Raw genomic sequence first — 14,065 nt, forward strand, 5'->3', positions numbered from 1 at the left:
TTTAAATCATGATTTAAGGACTTCAATAGCTCAGACATGGGTGAGGTTTTTCATAGGAGTGGGTGGGTGAGATTCTGTGGCCTGCACTGTGCAGGAGGTCAGACTAGATGATCAGAATGGTCCCTTCTGACTGTATTATCTATGAATCTATGAATATGTCCAGAGCTCTTCCAGTCAATTTTGAGACCAATTTGGTCATCTTGTGAGCTTCAGGAATTTTATGGAGTGTGCACAGTCTCAAAGGTGAGAAAATGTTCAGCAATATCACTGGATTCATCAGACTGTGGACATAGTCGCTCCCATTTGTGGAATGTTAGGTAAGGATTGTTAGGGTTATTCGGGATATTATGCTGAGCCTTTGCCTTCTCCATCTCCAGTGCATGCTTCCTCTCTTTTTCCTTCTCCTCCAGTTCTTTTTCCTTTGCCTCCATTTCTCTCCAGTGGGCAGCCTCCCTTTTGGTCCTTTTGGCCACAGGGTCACACTGGGAGCTCATGTTCAGCTGATTATCCACCATGACTCCCAAATGTTTTTCAAAGTCACTGCTTCCCAGGAAGACTTCCCCATTCTGTAAGTATAGCTACATTCTTTGTTCCTAAATGTATAAATTTACATTTAGCCATATTAAAACACATGTTGTTTGCTTGCATCCAGCTTATCAAGCAATCCACATCTCTCTGTATCAGCGACCTGTCCTCTTCATTATTTACCACATCCCCAATTATTGAATCATCTGCAAATTTTATCAGTGGTGATTTTATGTTTTCTTCCAGTTCATTAATAAACATTTTAAATAGCATAGGGCTAAGAACTGGTCTCTTTAGGACCCTCCTAGAAACACACCACTTGATGATGATTCCCCATTTACATTTTCAGACCTTTCAGTCAGCCATCTTTTAATACATTTAATGTGGGCCATGTTAATTTTATGTTGCTCTAGTTTTTTAATCTAAAATCCCTTTGTTTCCCTTGTCAATTTTCTACAATTCCAAGCTTCTGACTTATATTCATTATCAGCTTCCCTTTTCTTGCATTTGTTATATACGATTTATTTTTCTTTTTTTCATAACTGTCTTCACTTCCCCTCTGAACCAGGTTAGTTTAACGAATATGGCCTTACTCCTCGATTGGGGCTTTGCGGGCATTTAGCAAAGCGTTCTTAAACCACTCCCAGTGATCATGCACATTTTTTTCGGATTAAATTCTTCCTCTCAGCTGATTGGGCTCACAAATTGTTTTCAGCCCTGTAATTTGAGCTTTTTAAAGCACCAAGTATATATCACTCATCTGGACTTTACTCTATTTGTGCATTATAAATGTGATCAAATCATGGTCACATGTACCTCAGCTCCCATTCGTTTTTAGTTCTGTGATCTGTTTCTCTTTATCTGTCAAGAAGAAGTCTACTACAGAATTCCCCCGTGTTGGATGCAACACTTTGAGAGTTAGCAAAAAGAAAAGGAGTACTTGTGGCACCTTAGAGACTAACAAATTTATTTGAGCCTAAGCTTTCGTGAGCTACAGCTCACTTCATCGGATGCATTTTGCGAATACAGACTAACACGGCTGCTACTCTGAAACCTTTGAGAGTTAGGAAATTGTCATCTAGAATATTTAGAAATTCCAAGGATACTTTAATACTAGCAGCAAGAGACCTTCAGTGTGTGTCACTCAGATTGAAGTGGTCCATGATCATGCAGCATCTTTTCCTACATGTTGTAGATAGGTGCGTACGGAGCCGGTCATCCTGTTCCCTAGTGTGATTTTGGGCATCTGCAGATGATGCCAAATACCCCACCTTGTGCTTTATCTGTTCGGACATTGATCTGTAAGCATTCAAGATCATTTTCTTCTGAGTTATAAGTGACTCTGAAACAGGTAATGCCATTTTGGACACAGATTGCCACTCCCTTCCCCTTTGCGCACTTGATTCTTCCACTGATTTGAATATTCCCATCACGGGACCCATCCCCCTAGGTTTCAGTAGTACCAACTAGATCAAAGTTATGCTAATAAATGAGCAATTCCAATGCCTCTGGTCTGTCATCGTGGCTCCCAGAATTGGTGGAAAGGGAGAAAAACAACACACACACAGAAACCTGAATACCATAGGAGGCAGAAGCAGGCAATGGTCACGTGTCTGCTGGTCTCTGAGGCTGGAGAACCCAGTCTGAACCAGCATGCTGGAGATTCTGGGGCTGGGAGGGGGGAAACAATACAATCTGAGTGAATTTACCTATTCTCCCCGCCACTGCTCCCTGGGGGTGGGTCTCGGCTTCAGCCTGATCCCTGTCCTCTGATCCTATTCGGTTTTCTATCAAGCCCAGGCCAACTATCCACATCATGGTCAGCTCATTTCCTAGAGACAGTTACAGCTCTGGGATTTTTGTCTATTAAGCAGGGGTCAGGCAGAGTTTATAGAATTGTTCTAGAGCCACTAACACATAGGCCCCATCAGCCAGGGCAATTTACCTAATTACCTGCCCCTGTTGTTAGCCCCCAGAGGGCTGTGGTCAATCCCACCCCCTGGAATTACATACAATCCCTGGCTCACAATGATCCATAAACAAAGTTGCCGTATCTGTCACAGGGAGGATATGGCTTTTGCTTCTCACACTTGACATTCAAGAAAGCTGGTTAAACTTTAGGAGCCTTGACTCTAATGAGAAGTGAATTTGGGATTTCTCTAGCATTTTGCATGCTGTCTCACTGCACTTCGCAAGGGCTTGAGTCAGATCCTGGCAGCAAAGAGAAATGTGGCAAGTGGTGGTGGTAGCCAGGGCAGTGGATTACTCTGGTGCTTTAACTTCAATCTACAGAGAAATGAAGCACAGCACCTTCTCCCTCCAGGCACTACTGCAGCATTCATGCATGGGCTGAGCTGGGCAAGCCAGTTCCATGGCTGTACGATTTGTTGCAGAACCGTGCTCCCAAATCTAAGCTTTCATTAACAAAATACAAAGTGTCTGCGTTTGGAAGTCATGCTGGGAAGGAAATTAATGCATTTGCTGACTGCCTGAAAAAAGGAGGTGTGAAATGTTCTTATTCCTCTTAAACGTTAACTCTGAAACTTAAGGATGACAGTGTAAATGTCAACATTATTAACTTTTTCACTGCTGATTTTTTTGTTTTAAAAAGAACATACACTCAAGTAGTAAGCTTTCTCCAGCTGGTTACTGGCACAGTTACCCACACAATTTAGGGCTCTTTCCTCCCCCTCGGGGTACAATGGCTCTCTATAAATTAACGGGACCTTGTCTCAATAAAGGAGTCTATCACACAGTAAATTTTCTTAAACATGTATTTATTAACAATTGAGAATACACATGCCAAGCATCTAATGCTGACCACTCCCAATAAAGCAGACGGATGTCTCCCAATGGGCAGTCAGGATCTGATCTCATCCAGGACTCTGGCTTCCACACAGTCTAGTCATGCAGGGGTTAAAAATCCTAGCAGCTTTGGTCTTGAGCTGTATCCCGGATGAAAGGTCCAATGTGCGTGTTTCCTGACCCTCATTACATAGTTAAAATGAGGGTTTCTCTTATCTATGTCATAACCAATTATTTTACTCAAAGCATAGCTATGCAAAACTCTAACCAATTATTTTCACTATACAAAGATTCACATACCTAAGACCACCTATTCATTAGCTTTTGTTGGTTTCAAAATTAGCAAAATCTTCTCAGGTCTGCTTATCCATATGCTTATTAGTGGGATAGCCTTGCAACAGCAAAACCTTATGCTTTTTATTATCAAGAAGAAGCTGCAGACACTCAAGGCTCCCATTCTCATGACTGTGAGTATTTATCTATCCCTGTTAGTAATGCTGCAGCTGCTACATTTCTATCTGTCTGCCTACATCAAGGCCAAATTCTCCTGACTCTAGTTTTTGTTTTCAATTTATGGTGGCTAAACATAGATGGCTGCAGGTTACGCTAAGGTGACTGTGGGTCATGTCAAGTCCGGGCCTCTTGTTACAACTCAGGGAATTACGAGTTCAAACCCACACTTCTTTCCCCTTCCTTGTTAGATGAATGAAATTTCCAAATGAAGCACAAGTTAAGAGGAACTCAGCAAAGAAGTTAGTTCATTTTTGTACTGTAAGGGGCCTCCAGTAACTCCAACAAAGCTCTTGGAGATGAGCTCAGTCCAACAGCTAAAAATGCCCACTCTCTGTGGGGCTGCATGAGACGGGGTTTTAACAGGAGAAGCCCCAGACTCATCCTGCCCTCTCTGCAGCCTGGCAAAGGACCCCCCAGCAAAGCTCACCCTTCCGAAAGAAAAAGACTGACAAATTTAAGAGACTCCACCAAAGGAGGGCACAGCCGATAAAAGGATTAGAGGGTATCAGCTAGGAAGAGATTAAGGGGACAGACTCTGTGCAAACAACACAGGGGAGGGGAGAAAGACCAGACCAGCCAGACTGGCGAGGGGAAGGGGCGGTTATTGTAGTAACAGGCTGTAACTCCAAGGGAGGCGATGGGTGGAAGGGGCACTGGAGTCCCATTACCACAGCTGTTCAAGGCTGCTCTGGGTGTTGATCCTGCTGGCCCTTTCCAGGGTGGGGTGGGGCTGGCTAGGTGACTTGGCGAGGCCATTCTGGCTCTGGGGATTGGAGAGTGACTAGGCCCAGGGGCAATTCATGCATTGTGTGTACAGCCAGCTGGGAGCCCAAGGGTTTCCTGCACAGTATTTTAATCCTTAAAGCCTTTTTGATTTATCAAGCTGCAAGAACCCCCCGAGCAGCAGCCGGAATACTGTGGCCAGGCCTGCCCCAGCTGATTGCCGTTTTGTAAGATCTGATCCCTGCATTCCCCACAGTCGGCAAGAGTCCTCCACATGGCAGAGATTTTCACCACGAAGGGGGATGGGGCAGCTGCCACTGCCCGCCTACAGTGGGGCTGGCTCCAAGTCTCCAGACACAGCTTCAGGGTTCGCTTCATGCAGGAACTTCTCTTGCTTCCAATTCCTGCAAAGTGTTGCAGGTTTCTGCCACACAGCAATGCTCCTGTCAGTTTGACCAGGAAGAGCAGCTGCATCAAGGCTGGGATTAGCTGTCACATGCTAGCCAAGCCGGGCTGGATGGAGCTGCAGAGCAACACTGTCAGATCACTGTGTTCTGGTCAGCCAGAGCGAGCCAGGTGGTGTCTCACACCTGCAGCTGGCTATGGGGTGCATTGGGGTGGAGGCAGGGTGCAGGACAGATGTCCCTGCTCAGGTGGCTCATGAAATTACTGTATTAGTCAGGCCTGGTCTACGCTAAAAATTAGGTCGACCTACCTACGTCACTCACGGGTCTGAAAAATCCACACCCCAGAGCATCTTAGTTAAGCCGACCTAATTCCTAGTGTAGACACCACTATATTGATGGAGGAATTCTCCATTGACCTAGCTACTGCCTCTTGGGGAGGTGGATTAACTACACTAATGGGAGAGCCCCCACTCCCTCCCCATTGGCACAGGTAGCGTTTACATTGAAATGCTGCAGCTTCAAGTGTAGATGAGCCCTAAGGCTGATGAACTGCTCTTCCCCGGCTGTAGGGGCCTGAAGGAGACCCAGCTCTGCCCTAGAGGGTGTTCCTGGACCCAGCCACTGCTCCTGAGCACAGGTCAGCATCAGAGCAGCAAAGCTCTAAATGACAGTGGCGCAGCTGGTATCTGGCACTTCACAGACAGCAATCAATGGGCTGCCTCCTTGGAGCAAGGTCTTGTCCCCATTGTACTAGTGGCTTTGATCAGGCAGGTCAAAGCTAGTTGAACAGCAAGCTGGATGCAGATCCAGGAAGAGAACCCAGGAGTCCTGACCCCCTGTTCCCGCATTGCGGCCACTAGATCCCACTGCCTCCCAAAGAATCTCACTGCACCTCTCCTAAAGAGTCCCTCCACCCCAACAGGGGAGCAGCTGTCCTGAGATGCCATGCAAAGGGACGAGAACAGAGGCAGCGCTAGTAGTTTGTTTTTTTTTCCAAAAGTCATTTATTGAACGTTTCTTAATGTTATTCAAAAAAGAAAGATTCAAATTTTAGATAAAAAGAAAAAAAAACGGGTGTAAAGGATCCTTGGACATGCTCCAGCACACGGAACGTACAGCCCAGAGGGTCTCACAGCATGATGCTCCCTGACCAAACTGCCCCAGAGCCCCCTTGGCTTGCCCTTCAGAACCGATGCAGGAGATGTGCACGCACTGCCCCCTGCTGGCACCAGACCCACCCTGCATGGGGGACTAGCCAGGCTTCTTGCTGCTCAGCCAGTGTCACTGTGGGAACCAAGGGGCTAACAGAAACCATTTCCCCCTTCCACCTGCCCCACAGCACTGGGAAGGATTATGTGAGCTCCTGGACGTTAGTCCGGGACCCTTCCCGGGAGTGAGGAGTGCATGCCCAGCCCCAGCCCAGCTCCCCTCTCCTCCGCTCCTGGGAGCAAATGCCCAACTGAAGGGGGAAGAAATGGAATGGCCGTGCTGCCGTGTGACCAGGTGGTGGTGACTCAGGGATGGACGGGGGTGGGTGCCGAGAGGCCCAGTGCTCCCAGAAGAGGCTGTTTAAGAAAATAAGCCAAGTGAGCGTGGAGTGATTATTTGGGGCTATACACAGCTGGCGTTAGCCTTAGCGACGAGCAGGCTTGCCTTAGACACCACACACTGATTTGCTAACACATTTCCCTGGCAAGAGCTCTTAACACAAGCCACACGGGGTTAGTAACTACTGGCTCTGCAGGGCGGGCTCCCCTGCAGCAACCCACAGGGCAGCTGTGCGCTGTTAGGTCATGCTGGGGGTGACCAAGCCCTGAAGCATGATCATGAGGCGGCGGGCCGGCTTGCTCAGGGTGTTGTGAGATTCTGCCTGCAGGAACTGGAAGAGCTTCTGCCGCACCTGGTTCATGACTGACCCCATGTGGTCTCGGGTGATGGGGTCGCTGTGGTCCAGGTGCATCACTGCCTCCTCCAGGTAACTGAGGGGAGAAAGGAAAGCCCAGGGTTACGACTCCACTTCAGCGAGGGAATGTGCAGGCACCTCCTGTCTCATCTGCCCCGGCTCAGGTAGCTAGCTCCTGATTTGCCTCTTAGCAAGGAGTCCGAGACTGCCCCCCGTTCAGCACACGGGGCAGCTGGCAGACAGCTCCCCGCGTGCCATGTGCAGCACGGTTGCTTGGAATCACAGGCTAGAACTCTGCCTGGTCTGCACTTTGTACTGGGTCTATAAAGCACAAGGGTTTCTTCAGTGGTGTTTTCACTGCGTGAAGCAGAACGTGAGATTTATTTGGCACTGGGGCAACATGTGACCTACATAGCTCTCAAGCCCCAAACAGGGAACGAAGAGTGAAAGCAGACTGAACCTGAAACAGGAAGCAGCACTATCATCAAATCTAAGAGTATGGCAGGAAATCACCTTGACCCAGACAGCAATTTATTGTGTCCTCCCATAGAGCCAACTTAGGACTGTTGTGGGAATCAAAGGCCAGATCTCCCCTTTCAAAGTCCCTCTATCAAGTCCTAGGGGAATTTGCCTTTCCAGGCTTCCAGACATTTCTGTTGCTCTTCTCAAGCTTTTTTATTTCAGAAGCCATGTGCCCTGCTGCTCTGCAATCATGGAATCAGCTCCTCTCTGCTCCAGGATCTCTGCTGTCCTAGTAGAGAGCTACGTCTCCTGCCTTCATGGCTGTGAGGGAACCCTTCACACTGCGCAGCCTAAGAGTCAGCTAGTGAGCCAGTTCCCACCCCTGAGAGTCACTGCTTCAGGCTAAGTGGGACGTTGACTCTGAAACCTGAAGATGTCAGTTTTACATGAAAGTGTTAATGACTTCACTGCAGAGCACTTTAGTAAAAACCCAAAGTCCCAAACTGCTATCTACCAACCCTCCCGCCGACAACTTCCACCAGGCACCATCGGCACATGGAAATTAAAGATCAAGGGGCAGCATAAAGTTATATTAACTATCAAATCAGCCCAGGCGAACTGTGCTGGCTGTCCTGTTCATTAGTGGATTCAGTTCAACAGACACCTCCACATTTTCATTTCTCTGAACCTCCAGGCTGTCACACTGAAGTGCCCCAGAATCCAGGAGCCCTGCCCCAGAGACTGCCAAACCGTGGCTAAGCCTACTTTCCCATGGGGTGACCAGAACTGAGCACAGGACTCAGGGGGAGGAGACATCACTGGCTTAGAGCCTCTCATCTTCATATACACACACTCAGCAAACAGCCCAACTCAGCACTTAGGTACAGTGGTGATGGAAGCTAAAGCAAATGCTATAGATGGGTAGCTGTAATTTTTCAGTCTCTGTGCCCTGAGCAGAGCCTCTCACTGAGCTGTCCACGACGATGCTCTGGTCTTCTCCTAAGCGGAGAAGCCAGTAACATGCCGGAGGAGTTTGAGTTGTTCCTCAGAATGAGCATTGCCTGGTACTTGTCTACAACCAATCTGGAGAGACACGCTGCTATTCCTGTCGCTAGAGGGTGGGGCAGGGCGGCACTCCGGAACGACACTTACTTCAGTTTCAGTTCGGTGCGGGTGCCCAGATCTGAGGAGAGCTGCTGAATGAGAGACAGGAGGACGGGCTGGGAGAGCGGACATGGGTGCTGTCCAAACACCTGCTGAGGATCCACCGTCTCACAGACATATAGGACCAGGTTCAGATCAGCTGCTGTGAGAGTCTATGAGAAATGTATTTAGAGATGTGTGGGGTGGAGGGGGACTGAGGAGCACTACAATGGAGGGAGGAGGCCCTGCTGCATACTGGGGCACAGCTGAACGCAGGCCTTCCTGCCCAGAGATCTCAGCTCACTCAGCACACCAGCTGAAAGGAGTTTGGCTGCATCACACGTGGTAAGGGAAGCTGTCTCCACTTAGGAGCCCCAGGTCTGGAGCAGCAGATTGAGACTGCAGGCTTCAGCCCAGTGGCATGGGGAGGTCGCTCAGTGCACTGCCTCCACCGTCCATGCATTTAGCCCTTCGCTCCCAGGAACACCATGAGCATGGCCTGTGTTTTGTCAGAGCGCTGGGCAGGGGAAACCAGACCGATGGGGCCTGGCAAAGGGTATGATGGTGCTCAGATCACACGTGGGACCAGGAGAGGAATCTATACGCTACTGTTCTTTCTGCGCCCCTGCTGGCTCAGTGGCAGAGTAACAGTGCCCTGCACTTACAGGTGTTGTTATGCAGGAGTCAAGCACATCAACTACTTTAATACACAGCACTACAAGGCTTTCTATGGTCAAGGGCTTCACAGTTAACCCTTCACCTGCCCCACCCCACTGCTGTCAGAATGGGAAGCACCAGCTCCACAATGCCAGAGCTGCCGACCCTGGGGGAGCCTTAGCAAAGCCTAGCTCCTGAGGAGTTACAGCAGAAAAAGGGGGTATCTCCTCGCCTGGGCAGAGCCAGGGGACACATCTTGGCACCTCTGGGAGGATCAGGCCTACATGGCAGCCTGCGTACCTGCTGGAAAGCCTGGTTGAGGCGGCCCTGCTGCAGCAGCTGCAGGACGTGAGTCTGCTGAGACTGGAAGTCCAGGTGAGCAGAGGGGATGGGTGTGCCTGCTGCGGAACGCATCGCCTGCACAATGCTCGAGGTGACGGCCGCTTGCTGCTCCTTCATGGCCAGGCTCACCTCTCCCTTGATGACCCTCTGCACCTGGGTCAGAATAGAGTCCTGCATGCTAGAAACAGAGGGAGGCGTGAGACCAGGATGGAGCTGCCAGGGACTGCACTGCTCTCGCGCTGGTCAAGCAGGGCTCCAGCTATTAGCATAGGCGCTTTTCACTGTTTACGTTTGCATGAGCCCCAAGGGTTAACATGAAGTGCTTCGGTGCCCAGGCACAGACACTAAGTACCTGGAATTCGGCAGAGCCCCTGTGCAAGTGCCCGGGGGCTAGGAATGCAGAAGAGGCATTCCAAGGGCCCCATTCTCTCCCTTCCTAAGCGATCAGATGTCTGAACTTCTGAATGCATCTGGTGCTGGTGAAAGGTTGTAGAGATCACTGCCCAAGCACTCCCACCACACACAGCTGGGCTAGTTCCCCCACTGACCCATGCACTCTGAAAGGAACACCTGTAAGATGCAGGGGAGCCAAGTCCCCACTCAAGCCCTTGATAAGGGAGAGTTAGTGCCAATGGAGAGGGTGCTCTCTGAGATGTGGACACCTGTCTGCTGGGACATAGGCCCCAGCTCATAATGGGCATAAAGGGCCAAACTCTGGCCAGTTGCAGTCATGTCAGACCAGTGGAGATTCCCTGGAACCCAGCGGAGACTTCCCAGTGGGACAGGAAAATCTTCTCTCTGGAAAGGTTCATGCTGTGCTGGCTGGAAACATGCATGGACGCTGCCTCTAGGCCTCTTGACATCGAGAGTGGAGGATCAGCTCGCCCACCTGAAAGTTTGTTTCACTGCTGGGGTTTCCCTAGATGCCAAGGCATGCGCTGCTGCGGAACAGGGGGGAGAGTGAGGGATTCCCCCAGGCTGGCTGAGGACATGGCGCGTCAGGAAGATGCTGCAAACAGCAGCGTCAAATCAGAGTCCTTGTGGAAGGGGGTGGCTGTGCCCAGGGCTCTGCCCGAGTGGCAGGGTGTGCATGCCAGGGACCAAGCCTCCATTTAGAACGAAGAGGCAGCTGCATGTTACAGAGCGAGCCACAAGCCAGCGTGGGCCCCATTCTGTGCCTTCGAGAGCAGCAGAGTCGCACAAGCCTGCCGAAGCGCTTGCTGAAAAGCAGAACGTCACATGATGCACCCCCAGCAGATCAGAGAGGGCCCCACAGGGCAACATGCCATGGGCTCTTTGGCACCCCCTCCCCCCCACTGTCCCTGCCCATTCCTCCTGCACGTCCAATCCAGCGGAAGCCCCAGCCTCTATGCCTGACTTACTTGCTCACAATGACATGCAGCTGATGCTGCACTTCGGTGTGCACGCTGGTTGTGATGGTGGAGGCCAGCTGATCTGTGCTGCTCTGGAAGGTGCTGATCAGCTGCCGGAGTTGGCCCAGCATGGAGTCTCGGGCCTCCTGGTCTCGCGCCTTCTTGTTCTTCATGTGAGTCTCAAGCTGCTGGATATCTGCAACAGTCAGACGGTCCCTCAGAGCACTGCCAATCACCATGCCATCCCCCAGCAGAGCCCAGCTACTAGGGGGCGCTACCAAACCCTGTGTGTGATCTGTGACCTCCAGGCTCCTCCCCATCAGGAGCAAAGGGCCACGTGCCAGGCAGAACAGCAAACCCCACATGTTCTCAGTGGATGGGCTTTGCTGGGCTGTTCCGTCGGGGCAGAGTGTATACTACCGCCCACTGTTGGCAAAGGGGCTCAATACCAGTAAGGCCACAGGACAGATACTGGGGACATTTCCTAGGCTGGAAGCAGGAGAGGGGAGGCCTGCAGAGATCAAAGGGGCTATTTCGTGATGGATTTTGAGGTTCAGAAGATGGTCTGATCAAAGGCAATGGGGATGCAAGCTCTGCAAAGAAGCAGCAGCGTTTGAGAGCTCACAAGGGCAGGGAGGGGCCCTGCCGACTGGGGAACATGTCGCTAGGCGAATGGCTGGAAAGGTGCAGAACCAGCCAGAAAGGCTGGAGTCCAGCAGTGCATGGGAGCTGGGGTCAGAGGAACACATTGCCGGACAGCATGCTGGGGAACAAGCTCCAAGGCGTGGCTCACTGGGGGGGGTGCAGACAGGCAGTGACGAGAATCCCTTGTGCAGCACTACACAGTCCCCCCAGCCATCCTGGGGTACCCAGAGGAGTTTGCTTCCTTCAGCAGCATCCCAGGGCTGACCACTGACAGACAGGGTCCAGTGTGGAGATGGTCCTACCCTGCAGCTGAGCAAGAGAAATGGCTGGTACAGTGGGGCTATCTTGCCGGCAGAACTAGAGATGCGGCCCAGCAGTCTGCCTACAGGACTGGGAGCCGGGCACACCCCAGATCTAATCTGAGCTTTTAATGTCCTCTCCAAGCTCCCCTCACCCCTTCCTCAGTTTCCCCATCTGTAGAAGAGGGATTACACTTCCCTTCCTCATGGAGAGGCTGTGAGGAGCAGTAATTCTCCGTAAAGCTCTCTGACGAGGGACCGCACTACATGAGGGCAGATCTCGGTTTCCAACAGGACTCACATTCCTGCGTCCCCTGCTTGAAGGTGTCGTTGATTTGCTGGAACATGGACTGGCAGCTCTTCTCAAACGCTGGCAATACAACGCTCTGGAACGCCTCCTTGTATGCTGACTGGATGGGCCCCTGCAGAGCATCCGCCGCTGCCCTCGCAATGGCATCTGTCAGGTTCTTCCAAGAACACAGGAGACCCCGAGTTTAGCATTTTCCTGCTGCACACCTAGGATGGAGGCACTTCGCCTCCCCCAACCCATCTGCAAGCCCCTGGGCAAGCCGGAAGCAGTTAACCCCCCGTCCATTTGCCCTGGGCCACGAGCCCACCAAGCCTAAGTGTTAACACTACGATCTGATGGCTGGGGGACCTGAACGAGTGTGGCCGAAGGAACATCCAGGTTTCCTGGTACTTTAGCTCCATGGGGTGGCTCTTCCCCCTTAACCTGCTAGCTCTCGCTGAGGCAGGGAGCTGGCGAGCAGCCGTGAGAATTGAGTTGAAGGAGTGAAGAAGAGCAAACAGCAGTGATCTTCCACACACAAAGCAGAGGGAGCCTGGACACGGCAAACCCACTAACACCGAGGGAGGAAAATTGCTGCCCATCTTGGGGCAATGGGAGCGCAAGCACCGAGCGGCACGAACTATGACTGGGATTCACTCAGGTCAGCTTAGACCAGCGGTTCTCAACTTCATTGGACCGCAACCCTTCCAACAACAAAATTACTATATGACCCCGGAGGTGAGGGGGCCAGAGCCTGAGCCCCAGGTCCCAGCAAGTCTAATACTGGCCCTGGTCACCCCAATAAAATGGGGTCCTGACCCACAGTTTGAGAACTGCTGGCTTAGACCAATACAGTCTGAGAGAAAGCGGCTGGATGGCCATAAACCAAGGATCATGGCAATGTGTGAACTTTGGTGGTGTAGTGTGGGGGGGTTAATGAATAAAATGGCACTATGCCAAGTCTTGGGGGACCCCAGGAAGTGGATTTAGTCCCCAACTTAACATTTTCATTAGTGATTAGTCTGACAGGGGGGTCGCGTGCTTGTCAGACACTGGAGGCGGTTGCAAATGCTCATGAGCAGAGAGGAATTACGTGGATGGGGCTCTGATTCAACACACGGGCAAGAAACAACAGGAGATTCCACTTGGAAAAATGCAATTAAACCGCACTGGGAAAAACACTCCCAAACATGAGGGACAGAGCAGCTTCCCCTGGCCTTCCATCACCACCACTTGTCAACCGGCTAGATCTGAGTGATTGGATGGAGAGATGACAACGCAAAGTGCCAAACACCTTTCTCCCATCTGGCTTCTTATTGCCCTGCTAATGCTGAGAGGCAGCCCTGGTACTGGAAGGGCCAGCAAACAGGCTGCCCGTCACCTGCACATGCCAACAGCTCTCACTGGCTTTGGGGCAAAGTGCAGGAGAAGCAGACTTGCCGACCCAGGCTGGCTGCACTGGGGCTGTTCCCGACACTGAGGCACGGCTTCTGGGCCTGAGCCTGTTTCAGCTGCCGAGGGAGGCAAAGGCACTTTCGGGAATGATCGCTGGCCGTGCATTCAAACACACAGTGCCCTCCTGGACAGGGAAACTAGGCAGAGCAAGGCCTAAGGAGCAGATCAGAGACTGGTGGGAGCTGGTGCCTGGCTACTCAACAATACAGTGAAGGGGTCTCATCTGCCTATGCTAGCAGCTAAACTGTGTTGAGCCCCCGCTGAGGGGCAGGTAACGTGTCAGCTGTGAGTGGCTCACTCCAGAAGGGGAACACAGGATGTCCAGGTGGTTGTTGGTCTGGGCCTTACCTTTGATTTCACTAGCTTGGTGATGTTTTCCTTCAATGTCCCCTCGACGGCGATGAGCTTGGCGGCAATCGTATTGCTCAGCTGGCCAGTGACAGGATCCAGGCTCTTGGAAATGCCTGGGCGGGACACAAAGGAAAAGGTGACCCAGATTCACCCAAGCATTTTGGCTTTTCCCT

The 14,065-nt window shown here is 51.3% G+C and overlaps 1 protein-coding gene across 2 annotated transcripts in view; it reads right to left on the reverse strand.

Moving 5' to 3' along the window:
* Positions 1–5,957: 5,957 nt before the first annotated feature.
* EDC4 (enhancer of mRNA decapping 4) overlaps positions 5,958–14,065 on the reverse strand; it is a 53,437-nt gene continuing 45,329 nt past the window's right edge. For both annotated transcript variants that reach the window (XM_038368740.2, XM_043495162.1), the window contains 6 exons: positions 13,890–14,005; positions 12,099–12,264; positions 10,863–11,049; positions 9,439–9,658; positions 8,491–8,654; positions 5,958–6,952 (listed from right to left, as the gene is read on the reverse strand). In XM_038368740.2, the coding sequence (XP_038224668.1) occupies positions 6,760–6,952; positions 8,491–8,654; positions 9,439–9,658; positions 10,863–11,049; positions 12,099–12,264; positions 13,890–14,005 (1,046 nt within the window). In that variant the 3' untranslated portion in view covers positions 5,958–6,759. The remainder of the gene's footprint in view (positions 6,953–8,490; positions 8,655–9,438; positions 9,659–10,862; positions 11,050–12,098; positions 12,265–13,889; positions 14,006–14,065) is intronic.

This window comes from Dermochelys coriacea, chromosome 12, assembly GCF_009764565.3.
Source record: "Dermochelys coriacea isolate rDerCor1 chromosome 12, rDerCor1.pri.v4, whole genome shotgun sequence".
Classification (NCBI taxonomy): Eukaryota; Metazoa; Chordata; order Testudines; family Dermochelyidae; genus Dermochelys; species Dermochelys coriacea.